Source organism: Enhydra lutris, unplaced genomic scaffold (genome assembly GCF_002288905.1).
Source record: "Enhydra lutris kenyoni isolate GAN:26980312 unplaced genomic scaffold, ASM228890v2 scaffoldscaffold9, whole genome shotgun sequence".
Taxonomy (NCBI): domain Eukaryota; kingdom Metazoa; phylum Chordata; class Mammalia; order Carnivora; family Mustelidae; genus Enhydra; species Enhydra lutris.
The window spans coordinates 60,086,450-60,108,887 of NW_019154093.1; the positions used below are offsets into that span (position 1 = coordinate 60,086,450).

The window sequence follows — 22,438 nt, forward strand, 5'->3', positions numbered from 1 at the left end:
CAGGGGCAGCCTTTCAGCTGCAGTCTTCCATGTGCAAATAACTCTTGGCCAGTCCAGCAGGAGACACTGAGATGGACAGGTTGGCTAGGGATGAATCAGAGACGGGTGAGGGATGGGAGAATGAGGGACTCCCAGACCCTGGTCAGGCCCCAGCTGGAGTGAAAGAAGATTCATTCGAGCCTCAGGAGCAGCTCCGTGCGTGGAGTCTACAACAGATTCCTGGTCGGTAGCAGCACACCCTGCGGAGGGTGCTAACCTGGCTGCCAGAAACTCTGGTTTCCTGTCAGAAGAGCACGCACCTCTCTTGGCTTCCCTTTGGGTGGCATTTGCTAATGACCCAAACAACTCACCCATACAGCATGAGCAGGGCAACAAGGGCAGGGAGATTTTCTGGAGAAGTGTAGGCTTTCTTCTGAAACCCGATGAAGATTCCCACCACCAGAGCAGCGCTCACAGCGTAATTCATCTCGAAGAGAGAAAAGGAGAGCGAGACACTTAACCTCTCAGGACCTCTGTCTCCTGTTCCATAAAATGGGGGCAGGGGCAGGCTCCTCCAGCACTTATAATGGTCTGGGATTCTGACTGTATTTGTCTAAACAGTTCTTGGTCAGCTGACACACATTAAGTTGTCCCTAGGCCTCCTACTATTCCCCACTCCCACCTCCCAGTGCAGGGAAGCTTCAGTCTCTGTCTTTGAGAGAATGAGTTCTAAAAATCCACCTGATTTCTCTTTTCTCTTTCTAATTGGTCATGAAGTCCTACTGATTCTACTTTCTAAGCATGTCTCTTGAATACAGAAAACCTCAAAATATTTAGTCCTTGGCCTCATGAAGTTCAAATAGTCGAACTATTTGAACTATTGAACAAATAGTTGAACTTCATGAGGCCTTTCATCACTTTATCCCTTTTCTTCCCTTCCTACATAATTCAGTTCTAAAGACATTAGGACAGATAGGGCGAGGTGGGCAGCCACAGTAGCTAGCATTACCTCCCACCAGACACCCACTCTAGACTTCTATGCACGTTTCTGCTCAGGCTCAGAGATCTCTGTAGCTAGGCACATGCATGGGTCCGCCCAAAGTACAAATTCTACAATCCTCATCTTTATTAAAAAAAAAAAAAAAAGTAGAATGCAAAACCCAGCACTTTCATGCTTAAAATTCTTATCCAAAGTGAGGCCTGAGGATTCTGACTCCTCCCCGTACATTTGTAAGTGTTTTCTCAGGTAGATAGGATAGAGAAGAACGAATTTAGTTGCTACTGATGGTTTCTGGTTTCTGGTTTTGTATTATTCAGTGATGACTGTGGTTAGGAAGCTAAGATCAAAGAAACTGTGTGTTTATAAGCCCTAGTATTTGTCATCATTATTCAAAACCACCATGAAAAAGCTGTTTGTGTTGGTTTCCATCATGATATCTCTTAACATAACATGAAATGGAGACTCATGTTAATCTTAGAATGCTGGGATAAAACAAAGGATCTTGTTAGCCACAGTGCCCAGAAAACACTGGAGTTGATGTCATAATGACCCCTGCTACATTATAATTAAGGCTTTTCTGCCAATTTATTTTGACCCTGTGGTCTGTCATAAGATAACTCATCCTGACTCCTTCCTGCCCCCAATAATCCTGGTTGTGAGAGAGGTGGCAGTCTGCTATTGACTTGATAAATAATTTTTTCTTATATTCCCTAAAGTGGTGGCTAATCTGATTTGGTGGAGGTCTAGTTACTTTGGGAAAGCAAAGTAAGGCCACTGGATAGGGTTGCCAGATTTAGCCAATAAAAATGTAGGATTGCTCATTTATATTTGAATTTCAGATAAACAACTGATTTGTTTTTTATTAAAAGTAGGTATGCATACAGTATTTAGCAGGTGGGATATACTTATACTAAAATCATTATTTTATCTGAAATTTAGATTTAACTGATGTCCTATATTGATTCAGTGACTCTACCTCAGGAGAAGTTCCATCCTTCCCCCTTAAGGGGTGGATCAGGATGTAAGAAGAGAATGTAGGATGAAGGAGCTCTCGATACTACCTCTTCAGCCCCAGATTATTCCCGGGAAAGGCAGCCTCATGTCTGCAGCTCACTAATTATTCAGTGGGTCAGAAGGTCCCTTGGGGCAGGGCAAGCAAAGCCCCAACTCATTAGCTGTTAAGTCGGGCCCCACATCCTTCCCTGGCTTGGGGCTCCTAATTCTGTGCCTTTCCAAGAAACAGCGAACACACAAGGCCCTCATCACAGCACCTGGCAACAGCCCACCCCCACTAGGTCCCCTCAGTCAGACCAGACAAATACCTGCCCACCGTGGGCCCACGGAAGCAATGACCTGACACTTACAATGTCCCAGAGGAAATTAGTCAGCCAGTAGGTGGTGGGGCTCACTCCGCTGACAAACTGGAGGTGCTTGGCTTTGTTTACCCTCTCCTGGATCAAATAAAGGACAAAGCTGGCTGGGACGAAGGACATGGCAAAAATCACACAGATGGCAACCATGGCATCCACCGAAGTGGTCAGCCTGCAGGAGGATGAGAGACACAGTGAGAGAGAGCAGAAGCTGGAGAAGGATGAAGGTAGGCTCAGGCTCAGTTAGCCTCACCCAACTCCAGGTAATCGCCTCCAGAATCCCCTGGAAGCTTGTTGTTTCACTCAGTTGAGCTAGTCAAACTGGGTCAAGGTTACGTGGATATCTGTGGGTTTCCTATTCCAATGCTAATATTAATGTTAATATCAAATATTTTTCATGTTAATATAATAATCTACACAAATTTTGCTACCTTTTCTAATTATTTGTTGGTATACAGAAATGGATTCTTATATTAATCTCATATACTACAATGTTCTTATTATTTCTCATAATTTGTCTATAGATAATCCTGGATTTTCTGTTTAGACAACAATATGGTCTGCGAAATCCTGTTCAATCACACTTTCAAGAAACATATTACAACATGGGGAAATATTCATAATGTAAATTTAAGTGAAAAGAGAACAGGCCAGTCATATAGGAGCTTGGCTCTCTTCACTCTCTCCTGGATCTCTGAGAAAGCATGTGGCTAAGGCGGCAGGTGTGGCTGAGTCCCACCTGCACCTCACATAGGAGCGAGGCGCTGGCCCGGGACAGTGCCTGCACAGAGAGCGGAGCACTTCCTACTAATTCCCATGAGGCACCGCGTGTGTCAGGCACAGCCCTGCTGAAACTACAAAGGGCACAATCCACACATGCAGGAAGGAGAGAATAAATAACCAGAAGGAAACACAAAATGTTTAGAGGCAAGACCCTAAACTGTGTGTGGGGGGTTGTAGAAAATAAGTTTTTAAAAACTCTGTTCTATACACTTTATTTAACAATCATATACTTTTTTATGTACTGTTTTTATAACCACAGAAGACTTATTTATTTCAGATTCAAGAGGCTGGGCTGCAGATGCAGAAACCTCGGCTGAGTGAGAACTGGCATAGAACAGACTATGCTTCCTCAGTTGAGGGCCTCAGAGGGTGTCCAAAGGAAGGCCCCTGGGGACCAGGGCCCAAGTTTTAGCCAATGACATGGCACATTCGGGACGAGTGTTGAGGGCACTGAATACACTGGGATAGGAACATGAGGACCTTCACAGTCTCCCAGAAGTTTGCACTCACGAAGCCCTCCCCACTGAATATAGGCCCCAAATGGCGCACACATACTACAGATTGCCTGGGACTGGTATCTTTCACTGCCTGAAGCTATGCAGTGAGAGCCCAAGCTTGAGGAAGGCAAGGATCTGTTGAAGTCTTGAAAGCCTGGCCATCTGAGGGAAATTCCTGGAATCTAAGATGATTACTCCAGGAGATGAAAGATTGGCTCCACTTTCCTAGTTCCCGGCAGTCACTTTGCAAACTGGTAAGGAGAATATTTGTGCAAGCTCCAGGAGCAACTTGGTATTAAAAGCCAAAAGGGAAGAGAACCAAATCTATGCTTAGTTTCCAAATAAATATGAAGAGAAAAAAATGGCCAAGCCGTTTGGTACATGAGGCACTTGAAAGTCTCATGTTCGTGTGTGCCTGATTTAACAACCTTGCCATCCTGCCCAGCAGCTCACGTTAGCGAGAATCCTCTTGGGGTGTCCCAAGAGGGGAGAGGGCTACGGGAGAGCTGGGAGGCTGGGGGCCACGGCAGCTTACACTGTGATCTCTGAGAGCTGTTCCTTGGTCAAGTTCAGGGGCTGGTTGATGACAGTGATGCCGTACTCCTCGGGGTTCTGGTCCTTGGGCAGGCTGGTCCGGAAGATGGCATTGTGGGCCACATTGAGAAAGCTCACCAGGGCATGCCAGCCTTTGTTGTTAAACCACACCTACAGAGCAGAGATGGGCTTTGTTAGGCTGTGCTACAGCTGTTTAAAGAAAAAATGAGCTGCAGGAGAAAGAATGTGAGGAGGAGGAGGAAGGGTTTGGCAGCTGGAAGACATTCCAGGCTAGATTTCAACAGGAGGAGGGATGGAATGTAATTAAGCTGGAGAAATAAAACTAAAATAACTAGCTCACGTGAATTTTTGGCTCTAGGGCAGACTGCAGGACCAGTACCTTAACGTTGTCTTCAGTTTCTAGATGTTTGAGGAAAGCAGGCATTTCTCTAGAGGCCTCTCTGGTGATAGGGCCCTAGAAAACAGCACAAGGGGTTTTTTCTCCACTTAACACTCATGATTATTTGCTTCATGATAACCAGCACATCAGAAGTTCTACCCAAATCTCCAAGATGTTTACATACCCCGCTCACATTCATCATCTGGCCAAGGTGGCTTAAAAATTCAACAAGGGCTTCCCCAGTGATGGGAAGAACTGGGAGCTTTCCTCCAATGGAAATTCCTCCGTACCTGAAAAGGGAACAAGAAGTCCTCAAGTCGGGGCCACGAACCATGCTTGTGGTGCTTCACACCTGTCGATAGCTCTCTTGGGTTCTGCAGGGCAGTGTGTACTTTGGGGGAATTGTCCGGACTAGTCAGCAACACGGCTCCACTTTACAAACCAACTATCAATGCCTTCTGGTTGCCTCCAGGATAAGTCCCAATCTTTACTGAGTTTGGTCTCTGCCCCCCTCTCCAACGTTGCCCCTCTCATGCCTTCCCTCAAGCAGCATAAGCCAGCCATGTCAGATCACTTCCAGAAACCCCGCTGGTCCAGGCTGCCTTGGCATCTCTGCCAAAGTGGGGCTGCTAGCTTCCCAGGAGTGCCTTGCCCTTTTTTGAGCACTTGGCCTACTCGGGCTCATCTGTCATATGTCATCTTCTTTCTGAGGTCTTCCCTGACTCTACCTACACCCCAACCAAGGATTCCTTTTTGGTGCCACTCCTGTGCTTTGCAGATCCCCTGCCCTAACTCTGCTGTTAGAACCTGAACAGGGGTCCTAGTGTTGGATCTCTCCTGCTCTCACCCATCTTTCACACTGCTTGGCAGTCTGAAGTGATCATTCTCAAACACCAATCTGGGCCTGTCCCTCTTGGGTGTAAAGCCTTGCAGTGGAAGGATAAAAGCCGAACTCTTGACAGAACAAAATTAATCTGCTGCTTAGGCAAGGCAGAGTAGGGGAACTTTATTTCTCAGGGACTCAAACTGCCCCACCCCCATTTCTGCTTCAACTGAGGCCCCACATTTCCCTCTAGGGAGCAATTCTAAAGGCTGGATTTCCATTTCATGGTTTAAAATTCACCTAGGAAATCAAGTTAATATCAGCTCTGCATTCATTCTAGAGGCCCTATTGCTGAGGGACTATGGGAGGCCAGCTCACTCTTAGAATATTCCTCCAAGCCTCTGAAACCACTTGAGATTCGAGAATGCCCCAGGCATGGGGTGAGTCTGGGACTGGGCTGGACTCCTTGAGGCTCAAGAGGGATGGGCCATGGAGTGGCAGAGCTTAGGTTACAGGTCCTGTCACTGCAGTTCTCCACTGTTACCCTTGTGAGGTTTTAGAAACCCCTCTGAGTGGGAATGCTCTGGAACACCTCTTAAGGGAACACCACATCCCCTATATATTCTCCAAGGAGATCTACTGCTTAGCCACATAGCCTTCAGGACATGACTTGCGATTTCCTGAGTACATAATTGAACAGCCCATGTGGCTCCAGGTGTAGTTTTTTTTTAATGTGCAGTTATTTTAAATGGATCAATCTGAGATTTTAATTTCTTACAAAAGTAGTTTCTTACCTCTGTTCGTTGACCCAGAATTTGCTCTTCAAGCTAAAAGCCAAAACAAATTATACAATGAGTCCCCTAAGGAAGGCGGTAGTGTTAACTTTCTTTCCAAACACTCACTGGGGCCGATCCGTCTAGCGGGGGCAGTTTTGCATTTCCTGGTATCCAAACAAGGGGGAAGCCTCCAGGCCCAGAGGCGGAGCCCAAGTGCACATGCAGAGGAAGGACTGTGTTCCAAGTCATATCCTGCATTCTGGGCTTTCTGGGTGGTCCTGTGGTCAGGTCATTTGTCAGACCATCTGGACCCAGAAAATGGGGCCACCACTATATCAGTGTGTGGAAAGAAGGCTGCAGCCCTCCCATCTTCCACCCTGCACAAACAAGACTCTAATATTAATCACCTGCACACTGGGGAGAAGTGCTGACTTAGTCCAAGCCCAAAGTTAAGAGACTGGCTTCCAGCCAGTCAGGGGTAAAACGACAAGTAATGAGCAGATGCCAATTCTAGACCTCACAGTTCAGGCCCTGTCAACGATCACTGTCATCAAGCACAGAATTCCATACTGCAAATTCACTGCTGAGGGCAAAGTTTGGGATGGTTGTGGTTTTATTGCATTATTGAATAAATACTATGCACACTGCTCTTATTCTTGTGCTTGGATGGTGTTTTTTCATTTTGCTAGTGCTGGCTTGGCACCGCCTTCTCAGCAGCGGCTCTCCCCACTGGCAGGGTGTTCTAGTTAACCGAGTCGGCTTATCCTTTGTTCAGGACCTGGCACAGGAAGCAACTGAAAGGACTATGACAATTAGATAGTATGTGTTTTATTATGAGGCCCCAGAGCACACGGGGACTGAATCAGGGCTCCCCAAGGCTCCCTTTCTAGAACATGCTCTTGTCAAGCTCTGCCAGCGGCTGCTGACACTGCCCATCCCCTGTTGGGGCCAGAGAGAAGCAGCTGCGGAGCTGACAAAAGGGGGCGCTCACAGAAGAACTGAGGGGCACACTGAAGGGCAGGGACTCAGAGGAGAGTTTACAGCTAGGGCGCCACAAGGTGACCCAAACTTGGCCAACCTGTGGCCTTCCTTACAGGCTGCCATCCCACACTGCTTTTTTTCTATGTTGGTCTGATTTGTTCCTTTCTCCCTTGCTTCTCTCCTTTTCTCTCTTTTTTCTCCTTTACTCTCCCCTCAAAATGTTGTCTCTCATTCTGACTAGTTAAAACATGAGGCTGCATTACTGGGTGCATTGTGGGCTTTCTTATTTTATTTTTAATGGTTCATGGGTTAAACTTAAAACTACTTGGCCTAAATAAAATGAAAAATGACAACAAAACTAATTTTAAGTTGCATTTTTACTTATGTATGTCTCAATTGCTTTTTCGGGTAAATCAGGAAAAATAAAATTTCACTGCTCTGATTGCCAATAAGCTGTGAGAATAAATTATCTTCTGTCTCTAGTTAGTACTTTCTACAGGGAGCCAGCTTGTAAATTATGAAAGAATCTCTTCTTACCTGCTTCGTATAAGAGAAGGATATGTTTTTACCAAGAAGTCAGAGATGTTCCTGTTCGTAAGATCTTGTAGAACTTCAGTGCTGCGCTGTATTCTCTGAGGCAATGAGACATCTATGTTAGTCACCTTGGAATCTGTGGCTTGTTCTCTAAAAATTATTTATGGACTCAGCTGCTGGGAAGACACTAAATAAAGCACTGGCATATCCCTAGTCCCACATTAAAGATGTGGAGCCATCTTGGATCCCTCTCTTTTCTCCAACCCATTGACAAGATAGGATAGTTGCAACTCCAAAGTAAATCTCCATTCCATCCCCACTGCTCCAGTTCCGGAACACCTCCTTAGTGCAAGCCTCCACTCAGACCTCACCTGGACGTCGACAGAAACTTTCAGACTGGCCTCCCTTATTCCGCCCTGGCCCTCTAAAATCCATTTTCCACTCAGCAGCCAGACTGAGCTTTAAAAATGTAGATCAGAATTCCCCAGTCCTTGGTTTCCCCATTCCAATAAACCCTAGGTTCCTCTGAGGATCATCATCAAGGCTGACACAGTCACAGTCTGGACCTGCCCTGCTCTCTGAGCCCTTTGGCCACCACTCTCCTTACTCTTCATCCTCCCCAACTGTTCTCTTTGCTTCTCCACTGTACACCCCTCATTCCTGAGGGAGCTCTGCACTTGGCCGTGCCCTCTGCCTACATTGTTCTGCCCGGACAACTTTGCATGGATAGTTCATCATCATTCAAGTTATTGCCCTACATTTTACTCCTCAGGGAAGTATTTTCTATTCCTAGTCACTCTCTATCATAACCTACTGCTGCAATATCTTCTCATCTGCATCTCTATCTCACATTCTCCTTCCAATTCATCTGCTTCCTTGTTTTTAATCTGTTACCTCTCTGTGTGATATCAATTCTAAGAGAGCAGGGACTTTCTAGTACCTGGAATGTACCTGGAATGTAGGTGAAACAATACATTTGTGACACGGATGAAGGAATTCAGGCAGTCCCTTACAATTTACAGATTGCCTTTAAAACAGATCTAGAACTGGAAGCTGGTTTCACCTTTGGATGATTCAAAAAGCGCATGAGTTCGGCCACCAGGTGGCAGTATTACCTTAAATTTGGGTCTACATAGTGTTGGTGCAGTTCTGGTCAATCAAGAACCTAGGGTGTCAAGGGCACTACTCAGAGTAGCTAAGGGTATTTCTGGTGAAATGAAAAACACATCGCACATACCATCACATACCATTCTTTTTGTTCTTATACACTTTCTGCCTCCCCCAGCCCTTTCCCATTTTACTTCTCTTCAATTTACTTTCTTCACTTGGTTCCTCCAATGCTAGGAGAACTAGCATCTGCTGAATGCTTACTGTGTGTCAGGCACTTTGTTAAATGCTCTATATTCATTGTCTCCCTTAATCATTATACTCTTAGGGAAGAACTGTTGCTTTAATTTACAGTCGGAGAAACCGAAGTCGAGAGAGCTCAGTTAACTTGCACCAGGTCACAGAAGTTATAGGGGTTGAGCTAGGATTTGAACCCACATTGGTCTGTCTCCCTAGCCCTGCTCTTTTCACTCTATCACCTGCTTCTTAAGCTAAGAATGGCACCCGGGGGACCTGCCACGCTACCCTGGTAGAAACTAGGCTGGGAGAGTTGCTGGTGTCTGGTAATTTGTGATAAATTATTTTCTAAAAATTCTACCAAATAAAAGACTCCTACAACTTGATCTCTGTGTATTCTAGAAGTCAGGAATGGAGCAGTTCCACATCAGAACATGCCACCATTCAAAGACTGGTAGGACAGGAAGGAACCCTAGGGAAGACTGCATCACCACCCCAATTTTTCTGATGTGTACAATTTACTAGCTCTGAGGGAAGCCCATACACTTTGGCTTTATTCCAAGCTGAACAGGAGAGTGTGTTTGAATGAGTGGGGTGAGTGGGTCTAACTGTGAGCATGCATGTATGTGTGTGTGTAAAAGACACACAAATACACATAGCACCTCCTGAGCTGATGCCTGAGATTCAACTTTGCTCCCAAGAGAAGCATCAGTGATAGTGAGGAAATGCAGGAGTGATTAAAAAAAAAAATACAATCACAGGACTGGCTTGCCTTTTTCAAGACTCTGGCTATGGAGATCTGTTAAATTTTCCCACCAGGAACCAAGGACTAATTATTGAAAAGAAAAGTTCCTAAGCTAGGCAGGAAGTCTTGAAGGGAAGATCCACTGAGGAAACGAATTTCCACGTAGCTCTGCTTCGCCTTCCTCCCCTGTGTTCTCAGCCAAGGACTCTTGTGCTGTGTCCCACTGCCTGATGTATCCGAACAGAAGCAGCTGCAGGTTCCCTCAGTCATCCCAGAAGAAGCAAAGCTTCCTCTTGGGGTACAGAGAATTGGAACAAGCTCCCTGATTCCCTCTTCTGAGATCTCTGTGATGCTGCAGTGGCTGAGTTGTGATTCAAAAGGAAAACGTACTGCTTGAGAAATATAAAGGTATATGCTTTTAGCAAATAAAGAAAGAGAAAGATAGGAGGATGCTCACAAACACAGAATCACTTATAGGCCAGCAGCTGTGACTGATGCTATGGCAAAATTTAGTTGTCCCCCACTATGTGCTCTGCCCTTCTGGGTATGCCATAGTAACAGACTTTTTTTTTTTTTTTTTTAAATTGGGTAGGTTCAAGGCCTCCCAGAATAAAGACTACAGAGTTTCCAGTCTTTCTTGATGTTTAGTTCTGGCTAATCGTGTATAAGAGAAAGTGCAATGTGGTAGCTTCTGGAAATCTTCCTTAAAAAATAGAGCATCTATACACTTCGCACTGTCTTCATCTTCTATTCCTTCTATTCCGCTACCAGGAAAGTAGATTCTGCCAGATTGGCCAGTGAGGCTAAGGCGTGTTTACCAGGGAGAAGCAACAAAACACAATGTGACAGACTGCCTGCATAAACTTTCACTTGAGAGGGATACAAACTGTGTCTTATTTTATCCACGGTCAGTTTGAGGTTGTCTTCAGTTGAGCTGAATCTACTAAATAATATAGTTCCTTTACCCACATTATTTCATTGATTTCTCATAATAACACTATGAAATAAGTAGTTATCTTTAACTTATAAATGAGGAAATGAAGGCTCAGAGAGGCCAGGTAACTAGCCTGGGGCTCCCTGACACCAATGCTGGTGCTCATCCCACTGGGACACGCTGATTATCGGGGAATCGTTCATTCACTGGCAGATCATTAGGGAAGGCCACACAAGGCCCAGTTCTGTGCCAGTCAGCTGGGAGGCTTGTTAGCAACTGAAGACAGAGGAAGACTTCTCTGACCCCTTTCACTATCTCTGATGCCCCTGGGAGAGGCTCACTGGTGTGATATATCAAGGAGTTCAGAACTCTCAAAAGAGGGCATCTGGGTGGCTCAGTCAGTTAAGTGGCTGCCTTTGGCTAAGGTCATGATCCCAGCATCCTGGGAGTGATCCCCACATTGGGCTCCCTGCTCAGTGGGGACTCTGCTTCTACCTCTCTCTCTGCCTGCTCGTGATCTCTCTCTCCTTCCCTCTCTTTCACAAATTAATAAATAAAATCTTAAATAAAAAGAAATCCCAAAAGAGGATGCTGCTCAGAGAAAAATGTAGGTAACTGGCTATGTTTGTGTGTGTGTGCACACGCACATGTATGCATGCAAGCAGTGTATGCATGTTGGTTACACAGCATGTGCCAAATGTCTTAATTCGGTTGTTAACAAGTGTGCAAATACATATGCATTTGAAGGGACACTACATTGTTTAAAATGGAAAATACTGAAAACTCACATGTTCGATGAGAGGTTAAACAAATTAAATGAAACAGTGGGACAGTATGCAGAGATTAAAAGTGATGATGTGTATATATTTATTAACATGAACATATGTTCATGATATGTTTCTAAGTGAAAACAGGTTTCAAAACAGTGTTTTGAATATAATCCTGTATAGATAAAAAGCAAATGTTATTGGTTATTTCCAATTATAGGATGATTTCTTTTCTTCGGACTTAACCATATTTTCTAATTTTTCTCTAATGAGCACACATGACTTGCATATATTTTTTCTTTTTTTAATGCTTTTTTAAAAAAAAGATTTTATTTATTTGTCAGAGAGAGAGAAAGCACAAGCAGGGGGAGTAGCTGGCAGAGGGAGAAGCAGGTTCCTTGCTGAGCAGGGACGCCGATGCAAGACTTGATCTTAGGACCCTGGGATCATGACCTGAGCCAAAGGTAGATGCTGAACCTACTGAACCACCCAGGCAACCTGACTAGTATATTTTTTAATGTTTAAAGTTTTTTTTTTTTTTTTATTAGACTGAAGAGGGAGTGCCTGGTGGAAAATGGAACAACTAGTTGAGACAGTGCCTTTAAGCATGCCCCTCTGAGAGGACCCAAGGACTCCTCTGGGCCCTCTCTCAGCTCTCAGTTTGAAATGTTAGTCAGCTAGAAACTCAGGAGGCACAGTGCCTTTTCCCCAATTCCTGCTGTCATGGGCAGACTCGGGGCTACTGGCTTCCTATGGAGGGTCAAGGTACCTGAGGGGGTGGGAGCCCCCCTGCGCCCTCGGGGCACTCAGGGAGCATGGTGAGCTTCTCTCTGGTGCTGCACATGCAGGAGGGCGAGGGGTCCTCTGGCATCCATTTCTGCTTCTGGAACAGGTGGGTGATGTTCGGGGACACAGAAGGAGTCTTCCAGGGGGTTGAATTGACACAGGGGTACTCCCTCATGGAAGGCAAGAAAATATTTCACAAGTAGCTCCAGTTGATAAAAATCCCTAAAAATGAGAAATAGTGCCCAACCTTCTCCTTAGCCTTTCCTCTATCTCCGCAGACCCACATATTTTCTTCTTCTATTCTTGGATGTTAGTTTCTGCTCAAAAAAACTCAAGACCAGAATTTTGTTGATTGACTAGGCTGGGCAATAACTGTCTATTTTGTGGACTATTTTATCTCCCTTCTTCCTCCTGGCACCTCTAGCTGTTGAGAAACAGAACAAATAAAAGAGGAGTTGGAGCTGCATCTGTTTGGGTCCTTACCTACAGCTCTGAAAACTACTGAATGAGAGAAGCCATTACAATTATGCTGAAATTTAAGGATTCTTGGACTTCAGTTACCCTCTGTAACTCTCTTCTCTGTACTTACAGCAATTGAAAGTTATGTAATTAATGCCATTCTAGGTCCAATTAAACAATAGCACATCCCCCATCTCCCTCCTTTCCCTGTTCAGATTCCTTTCAAATACACTGTGGGAAGCATATGTCAACTTAGTACGGAACTTTCTATATTGGGAATTCTAGAAATACAAAGCTGCCCAGTGATGCAGGGGATTCCTCAGAGGTGGGGACACCCTTGCACTGGGTGTTGAAGGAGAGGCGGGTAAAGGTCAGGGATGAGGAAGCACCTGTGTAACAGAGAGCGGGATGGAGATGGGACCTCTCCTGACCTGCCAGCTTGGGATCCCACCCTCAGGGCTCCCCTGGGGCAGTCGCTGATGGGAGGACAGGGGTGCGCAGGGACTTACGGAAGCCACTCTTCCTTCAGGCAGCGGTTGCCAAAGCCCGGCTTGTTCAGGAGGACGTCTGCAAGTGCTACCAGCTGCTCACTCCCTGGCTGGTCCAAACTAGACAGATTGAGAGGGGCTTACTTGACAGATGCATGACTGGGACAAAGGGACAAAGCAGCTAACATGCAACTTGACAGGCATGCACGGAACGGCTGCTCCACGCTGGGCATGAATGCAAGCCACAGAACGCTGCCTGGGGGTGGCTGCAGGGTGCTGGGAAGGGAGGGTGCTGCTCCCACAGGCCCGGTGATCTGCTGGCGTATCATGTCTGCACCTCAAAAAGATGAGGTTCAACCTACTCACCCAACCTTTACTTTTTCTTTCCTTACACCTGGCAGTCCCCGTTGTCCACTTGGGGTCACCTTTCCCAAGTGACAGGTACATTAACTTCCTTTTGGAGGGCAGTCCAGGCCCCCTACCACATTGGTTGCTGTGGAAAGGGGAAGGTCCCTCCAAGCAGGCTGACCTGGGAGCCCCACAGCCCATGCGGTGAATGATAACCTTTAGGGATAAATCTACACACCTGAAGAACGTGTACTGCTGCCCGTACATCCAGGGGTGAAGGGTCAAAGCCGGATATTCACCGAAGGGGGGGATGATGAGGGAAAGCATCAGAGCCAAAAACACAAAAGTGGCTGGGAGGACAATCTGTCGGAAAATAAACATGGCAATGTGAGCTGTGGTATGCTAAAGACACCCCCCCACCCCCAACACACACATTCTCATTCTTCTAAGCATTTATCTGGCAGAAGGTCAGTTTTCTGGGGAACATTATAAGGGAAGACATGTAAAGGCAAGATGTGTAGGAGAAAACAGACTGTTCTGGTGGCCACTGAAGAATGAATGAAGTAGGCTAACACTGAGCATTGAGGTAGCCAATCAATGTTCAGCCAGAAGTGAACAGTGTCTGTTGGTTTCTGCATCTGAATACAAAAATATTTTAAAAAATTAAAAAATATTTTTAAAAAAAGAGTGCCAAAAACAATCTGTAGGTTGAATGCAATCCCTATCAAAATACCAACAGCATTTTTCACAGAGCTAGAACAAACAATCCTAAAATTTGTATGGAACCACAAAAGACCCTGAATAGCCAAAGCAATTTTGAAAAAGAAAAACAAAACTGGAGGCATCACAATTCCAGACTTTAAGTTATATTACAAAACTGTAGCAATCAAAACAGTATGGTACTGTCACAAAAACAGAAAAATAGATCATTAGACCACAATAGAGAGCCCAGAAATAAACCCTCAATTAATCTTTGACAAAAGAGGAAAGAATAAGCCATGGGGAAAAGACAGTCTCTTCAAAAAATGGTGCTAGGAAAACTATACTGCTATATGCAAAAGAATGACACTGGACCACTTTTTTACAGCATGCACAGATATGACTCAAAATGGATAAGACACCTAAATGTGGGAACTGACACCATAAAAATCCTAGAAGAGAGCACGGGAAGTAATTTTTCTGACATTGGCCATAGCAACATTTTTCTAGTTATGTCTCCTGAGGGAAGGGAGATAAAACCAAAAATAAAGAACTATTGAACATACATCAGAATAAAAAGCTTCTACACAGCAAAGGAAGTAATCAACAAAACTAAAAGGTAACCTACGGAGTGGGAGAAGATATTTGCAAGTGACATATCTGATAGAGGATTAGAATTCAAAATATATAAAAAACTGATACAACAAAACACCCCCAAAACAAATAATTCAATTTAAAAATGGGCCGAAGACAAGACAGACATTTCTCCAAAGAAGACAGATGGCCAACAGACACATGAAAAGATGCTCAACAGCGCTCATCATCAGGGAAATGCAAATCAAAGCCCCAGTGAGATATCACCTCATACCTGTCAGATGGCTACAATCAAAAACACAAAAAACAGGTGTTGGCAAGATGTAGAGGAAAAGGAGTCCTTGTTGGGGATGCAAACTGGTGCAGTGTCTGTGGAAAACAGTCCAGAGATTCCTCAAAAAATTAAAAATAGAACTATCCTATGATCCAGTAAGTGCAGAACTGTATATTTACCCCCAAAATACAAAAACACTAATTCAAAGGGACACATGTCCTCCTGTATTTAGTGCAGTATTATTTACAATATCCAAACTATGGAAGTTGCCCAAGTGTCCAAGGGTAGATGAATGGATAAAGAAGACATGAGACATATATAATAGAATATTACTCAGTCATAAAAAAGAATGAAATCTTGCCATTTGCAATGACATGGATGGAGCTAAAGAGTATAATGCTAAGTGAAATAAGTAAAAGACACCGTATGATTTCACTCATATGTGGAATTTAAGAAACAAAACAAATGAGCAAAGGGAAGAAAAAGAGAGAGAGAGAGACAAACCAAGAAATAGACTCTTAAATATAAGAACAAAGTGATGGTTACCAAAGTGGGGAGTGAAATAGGTGATGGGGACTGAGGAGTGTGCTGGTCATGATGAGCACTGAGTAACATACAGAATTGCAGAAATCACTCCCCGTATTGTACACCTGAAACTAATATAACCCTGTGGGTTAATAATACTGGAGTTAAAATTAAGAAGTTAATTTAAGAAAAGACTAAAAAGAAAAAAGAGGTCAATGACGTTGATATGTAGGGGCACAGCAAAAATGAATGCAAATATGACTTTACCCTTCACGGTAGAAATGAAAACAGTCTTCACATATTCATTATTATTTTCTCTGCTAAGCAGGTCGAACACGAAGAATCTTTATGTTACTAAGAATCGAAATCAAGGTGGCAAGGAGCAAGCAAAGCCAACAAGACCTAAAGAGTGTGCCCATCCCTGTTGGAAGCTCCAACAGGAGAAAGCCCAGGAGAGGAGGGAAAGGCCAGGAGAGGGCAGGCAGACTTTGGCCACCAGCAGCCAAGTGCAGGACCGACAGTGATACCTGGGCCAGGAAGTCCTTGTGGCTGCGCACAGTGTGGTGGAACCGCTTGATCAGTAACGCCTGCACATGTTGGAGGAGCAGGGGCGCCCCTGTGTTGAGCCTGCTGCGGTGCTCAGGCTCAGGCTCTGAGGAGGGCTGGCCCCCCGGGGGAGGAGCTGGCTCCGCAGAGCAGCCATCGGAGCCCTGGGGAATTTGTCTGGCCTTATCTCCAGCACCCAGCCAGGGGTGTTGGAGGCTGACGTTTTCTCTTTTCTGTCGAGTGCCACCTGATTTGGAAGATTGAAATAATAAATTTAGAAAAGTACTTGCAGGGTATGGCTTTCATGTGCTCTTTATTTTCTTACTGCTCTGGTTTTCCCTTTCATTTAAATTAGCAACAAAGTATCAGGCCAGGTCTGTTAATATGCTTTTAAACATTCTATTTTGGGGGGCACCTAGCTGGTTCAGTCAGCAGAGCCTATGACTTAAATTCAGGGCTCACGAGTTTAAGCCCCACACTGGGTGTGGAGCCTACTAAAAAGAAAATAAATAGGGGCGCCTGGGTGGCTCAGTGGGTTAAGCCTCTGCCTTCGGCTCACGTCATGATCTCAGCTTCTTGGGATCGAGCCCCGCATCGGGCTCTCTGCTCAGCGGTGAGCCTGCTTCCTCCTCTCTCTGCCTACCTTTCTGCCTACTTGTGATCTCTCTCTCTGTGTCAAATAAATAAATAAAATCTTTAAAAAAAAAAAAAAGAAAATAAATAAATAAAAATAAAATGACGATTCTATTTTTTAGTGTAAATCATCTATAGACAGAATTACCTGAAATCCTTTAAAAATTCTCTACAGTAGCTAAAGAGAAGACCATATAAATGCATTGACAGAGAGGTCTAAAACATAGCTAAGTAAAAAAAAATCAACGTTACAGAGCAATATGTGTAATAAGATCACATTTGTGTTAGAGAGCACGTATATCACATATAACAAATTATATGTTATACACATATACACACATACAGATATAAGAGCAAAGCTCTCATGGAACACCCACCAACTATTAATAGAAGTTACCACTGCAGGGGGAGAGTTGGATAAGGGGTGGGGATGAAGGAGGAGGGTGATTTTAGCCTTTTTTGTATTATTGGAATTTTTAAACAGCAAAATATATTCATGTGTAACCTGTGGACTTAAGTAAAAGTCAGAATTGATTTTTTTTTTTTCTAAATTCTTAGAGGCCACTGAGAAGTGGTGGAAAGGCTAAGAGTTAGGTGACCTGGGTTTGAATCCTGACTCTTACTAGATGCATGAATTGGACTATCCGAATCCGAGGTTTCTCCTCTGTAAAATGAAAATGAAAACATTTCACAGGATTGTTATGAGGATTAAACGAGCTGATATGTAAATATGCTTTAAGAACTACTCACTGCAAGTCATTAGTTATGTTGAAGCTATAGTTCATCATCACTGATTAATGTTAATTTTGTAGAAACTGTTGTTTGACATAAAGGGAGAGCCTAGAGGACCGCTGGTTGGTCTCTAGCTGCTTTCCTAACCTGTCCTAAAGTCCCCCAGCACAAGCGCAGCTACAAAGGGAGTTGGGTCAGCCCAGTCATCCTTCCACTTAACACTCATGGACACCTGCAATGCAGCAACCTGGCTTCCTCAGGCTCACTCATGACCTAGTGCCAGAGCCCCAGTGCTCCTGCCTCCTTTCCCTAATCTGGGGTCAGATTTTTTTTTTAAGATTTATTTTATTTTTTGGTAAGATTTTATTTATTTATTCGACAGAGAGAGAGCATGAGAGAGAGAGAGAGAGCATGAGAGGGGGTAGGGTCAGAGGGAGAAGCAGCCTCCCTGCTGAGCAGGGAGGCCGACTCGGGGACTCGATCCTGGGACTCCAGGATCATGACCTGGGCTGAAGGCAGTCACTTAACCAACTGAGCCACCAGGCGCTCCAAGATGGATTTATTTTAAAGAGAGAGTGAGAGAGTATGAGCAGAAGAGGGGAAGAAGGAGAGGGAGAGAAGAAGCAGACTCCCTGCTAAGTAGGCAGCCCAATGCAGGGCTCTAGATCCCACTACTGTGAGATCATCACTCCAGCTGAAACCAAGAGTTGGGTGCTTAACTGACAGAGTCACTAAGGTGCCCCGTGAGCTCAGATGTGTTGTGTGCTGTGGTTGGCCCTTCTTCTGGTAGGATCCCATGAGCTTTGCTCTCTGATGGCCCATCCAGACTGGAGACCACTGTGGAGGCAAGAGCTGAGGGTGCCAGTGGAGGGCAGTCAGAACCGTATTTGTTCCTGGCTTCCTGCTGCCCTCTAGTGGTCAGTGGCTGTGAGCCATGCCTTTAGAGGCCACACAGCCTTTTGGTACCTTGAAACTTGGTACCCCAATGGATAGCTACAAGTTCCTTCAGACTTTGGAGATAAGATCAGAAAGTGTCATCCTCTAAAACTGAGCCAATTAAAATACGCATTTAGCCATCTGAAAAATGGGAGGCAGTGAGAGTGTGGACTTGGTCCTAGTTTGAGAGCTAAAGCCAGGAAGTAAGACTCAGAAGCCTGTTTGACTTCAAAGCAAGTCATCCAATCTGTGTGAGACCAGTTTCTCCCAGATGGGGCTAACCCCTGTCTTAGCGGCCTCATGCAATTATAGTGACAATCAAAACAATGGATGTTACATGCTCTATGAAGTATAAAGGGCTAAAAATTTTGAGGTAAAAGATGATTTGTAAATTAGGATGTTGCTTAATCTTAATCAGAAATCACATACTGTGTTAAAACTTGGCACATATTAACTCATTCAACTGAATAATCCTAAAAGTTGGGTACTATTATTTGCCCCATTTTGCAGATGAGGAATCTGAGGTACAAATACGCTAAGCATTTACCCAAAGCTACTCAGTTAGCAAATTGTGGAACCAATTATGGAGATCTCCCTTACTCTAGAGGCTACACTCTTAACCTCGATCCCTGCATGTTTCTTTGGAACACCCTACTCTATGCCCAGGCTGACCAGTCTTCTGATGTCCAATTTCTTCACCTGAGAAGATCTAACTATTAAGGAGTATTTGGGGCTGATGAAAGCCCCAACTCTTGAAAACATCACAGCTTCTGATATAAATTTGTATATTTTCATCCTGGTCTTGGTTAATGTAAGCCTTTGTCTTTGGGTGACCTGGGAAAATTCCATTTCTGTGTCTTTAAAGCTGGAAAGAACACCTGGGTCCCATGGTGAGTTGCCCCTGCCCTCTCCCGCAGACTGCCCTTCCCTCCGCACTCTGTCAGGATTCCTGCTTCTTCTGGCCACCACATGACTCACCTGGGCCAGGCAGCACGTTTGGGCTGGTGTATTTGACCACTGGTAGTTCTAGGCATTATTGCTAAACAGACATCTGGGACCACTTATGAAGCAAGATGAAAACCATATATCTTAAGAGTTGGCATCAGAAACTTCACAGGGAGGAAACTGTCTTTGCACAGGAAAATACTATGAGGTTACTATACTGGGTAGAAAAAGGTAACCAGTAGCAGGAGCCCAATGCATTGAAGGAGAATGGCATACAGCTTTGCCCGTGAACAGGAGAGAGGAAAACAGAATGGAGAGAGAGGAGCCAGACAGAGGATTTTATCAGTGTGGGTGGATGCCTTTTATTCTATCAGAAGTGGCTTGTGTCATGGCAGGTAATCCCGCCTGTATGTCCCTCTCCCTATACCCTATGCTTCACAGTAAACTCACTCATGAAGGCTTTGTGTGCCTCTGGGGTTTTGGTAGAAATCACAGGAGGGGCTAGTTGGTGCCTGGGCTCACACATGTAGAAGAGAGACCCCCAAATCCACAGAAGTTATGACTTCCACCGTGGCAAGTTTCCACAGGGCACTAAATGAAAGTTCAGAATAATTTTATCTCTTTCTTAAAGAGGCCAGAAGATTCCAGCTGGCATCTGGGTTGTATTCACTGTCACCATTATCTCTAGGGACTCTGTGGGCTGTCACTCATGCAGACAGGAGTGGATCAGAGGCCTGGTGGAGATAAGAGGAGTAGATGAGGACGGTTAGGTGGCAGGTATAGGAGACCCGAAAGTGGGATGAGAAGCTTCGGGGTGGTGAAGCTCCCAGCCTGACCTCATTAAGAATCCTGATTCATCTAGAGTCTTTCCACCCAGATCTAATTCCACTTGTCATTCCTCTGTCATTTAAAGGAACTAAGAATGCAGAATGTGTGATATTGGGGTTTCAGACAAATACAATGGAGGAGAATTTCCTGCTTTGTTGTTTCATAAAATTTTCCTTCGATTTTCAATATAGAGCTTGGGGAGTATGGTGAGGGAACAGACTCTGGAACCATACCAGCAAACAGAGGTCCTGAATCAGAATCCTCCGTGACCTTCAGAAAAATCTGTCAAAAAAGGAAAAAGAGAACATTTGGTTTAGGCATTCCATTCTCAGAAAAAAATCTAACCCTAGCTCAGTTTTGTTGGGTACTACTTCCTAATGGAAGGAAAATATGTTGTGATTTATCTAAGAACATGGTCTTCTGGCAATATAAAAGTGTATGCACACAGGGACCTCAGCCACTTGAAATCTGTTTCTGTATGGACAGAGGCATGAGGGAGTGAGCCAAAAATGAAACTAGCTGCTGTACCTGGATGGGGAGTTACGGCTTTTGGCCCTCATGAAACGTCCCCCTAGTATTCGACTTCTGCAAAGAAGCTCCTTTTCTGCTTCCTGATGGAAACCAGCTGGGATCTCTGGCTTACCTCTTCCAGGGGAGTGTCAGAAATTCCAAAACTGCTGAGCCCCAGGTCGGCTAGTGTGTCCTCTAGCTCTCTGAAAAGGCTGGCATATGCTCTCTGCTTGAAATTCTTATTTGGAAGAAGGAAGATAAGTTCTTGACCAATGCATTCCACCAGCTTTGCCTCTGGAACATGGTGTTGTATCATATCCATCAGCTCATTCACATCTCCTAGGACAAAAAAAAAAAAAAAAAAGAGAGAGAGAGAGAGAGAGAGAGAGAAACTGACATCAACTCTGTCTTCCAGAACTGAACCTGGGAGACTTGTGAGCCTGCTCACATCCCCTACTTTCTTCCACTTCTCATTTGAGGAAGGGGCATTTCATTCCTCAGTAGTGACTCCTGCGGAGGACTAATGCCACCTCCGCAGTCTGTTTTGGCTTATTTGGCCCTATGAAGGGCACTGAGAGGGAGAGGGAAAGGGAAGCCACAGAATTCCCCACTAACCAGTCAGGGAAACTTGGGGAGGTCATGCAATGCTCCTCTGCTAGTTTTCTCCTTTGTGCAATCAAATGTTCTGTCCCTTGCAAACTATGTAACATCAAGCAGTTTTGTTTTTTTTTTTTAATCTGTTCAAAGGGGAAAACAGTGGCACCCACTCACTTTACTCTTATTTATTATTTATGAGGACTGGATGAGTTAATACCCACACAGTACTTAGAATAACATGTCTGGTGCCTAGGTAAATATTAGCTGCTATCTTAATCATGAACATCATCTCTAGTAAGAAAGTTCTTATCATTATTGTTGCCCATTTTAATTCAACACAGGCTTGAAGGTTAAGTCAAAGTTGCTTTCATTTTCCTTGTCTGACCTAAGCTATAGGTCACTTGCCCAAGATGCATACCTGGGACTGGTGCCCAAGCCGGAGAAGAACTCGCCCTCCTAAATCACACACCAGTGCTTGGTCTAATTCTTCGAAGGAATAAGCCATTTCCCTTGAGACTAACTAACTGTTCCAACTAACAAAGTAACCTGTTCCAACTAACAAAGTAACCAACCTTAACACCCTGATCCAGGAAACGATGAAGGGGAGCAGGAAGCTGTGGCGTCAGACTGGGGTGGGGGGATGGAGTGTGGGGTGTACAACGTGGGGCATGAGGAAATGTCCAGTAACAAGTATTTACCCGACATACTCATACAGTCAGAATTTTTATTTTTATGCACAAGAATGTATTACTTTGAAATTAAAAATCTAATTAAAAAATTTTAAAGCTTGTATGTAAAGAGACAGTTCCCTATTATCTTGAAAAGCAGGTCAAAGGGAGAGGGATTCTAGGGACTCAGAACCCAGGTCTCATGCATTTCTGCCAAGCAGTCCTCTCAATTAAGGCCACCTGGTGGGTTCTTTGCTTCCTTTGTTTTAAAAATGACCCATGTGGAGGGATTTCATGGCTTTCAATCCATGTCCTTCTGTCTAACTGGACTGGAAGGCTTGTTTTATGTCAGATTTACAAAGAGGACTCAATTGTCTTTAGCTCTGGGATGACTTCACACAGG

General features: G+C 44.5%; 1 protein-coding gene across 1 annotated transcript in view; it reads right to left on the reverse strand.

Annotated features, from left to right (window-relative positions):
• Nucleotides 1-22,438, reverse strand: part of LOC111142983 (ATP binding cassette subfamily A member 4) — a 125,676-nt gene that overhangs the window by 26,717 nt on the left and 76,521 nt on the right. The window contains exons 25-37 of the mRNA XM_022496358.1: nt 20,904-21,109; nt 20,494-20,542; nt 16,168-16,433; nt 13,787-13,911; nt 13,222-13,320; nt 12,237-12,423; nt 7,681-7,775; nt 6,181-6,213; nt 4,748-4,853; nt 4,564-4,638; nt 4,165-4,334; nt 2,344-2,521; nt 351-466 (exon numbers count right to left, since the gene is read on the reverse strand). Of these exons, the coding sequence (XP_022352066.1) occupies nt 351-466; nt 2,344-2,521; nt 4,165-4,334; nt 4,564-4,638; nt 4,748-4,853; nt 6,181-6,213; nt 7,681-7,775; nt 12,237-12,423; nt 13,222-13,320; nt 13,787-13,911; nt 16,168-16,433; nt 20,494-20,542; nt 20,904-21,109 (1,705 nt within the window). The remainder of the gene's footprint in view (nt 1-350; nt 467-2,343; nt 2,522-4,164; nt 4,335-4,563; nt 4,639-4,747; nt 4,854-6,180; nt 6,214-7,680; nt 7,776-12,236; nt 12,424-13,221; nt 13,321-13,786; nt 13,912-16,167; nt 16,434-20,493; nt 20,543-20,903; nt 21,110-22,438) is intronic.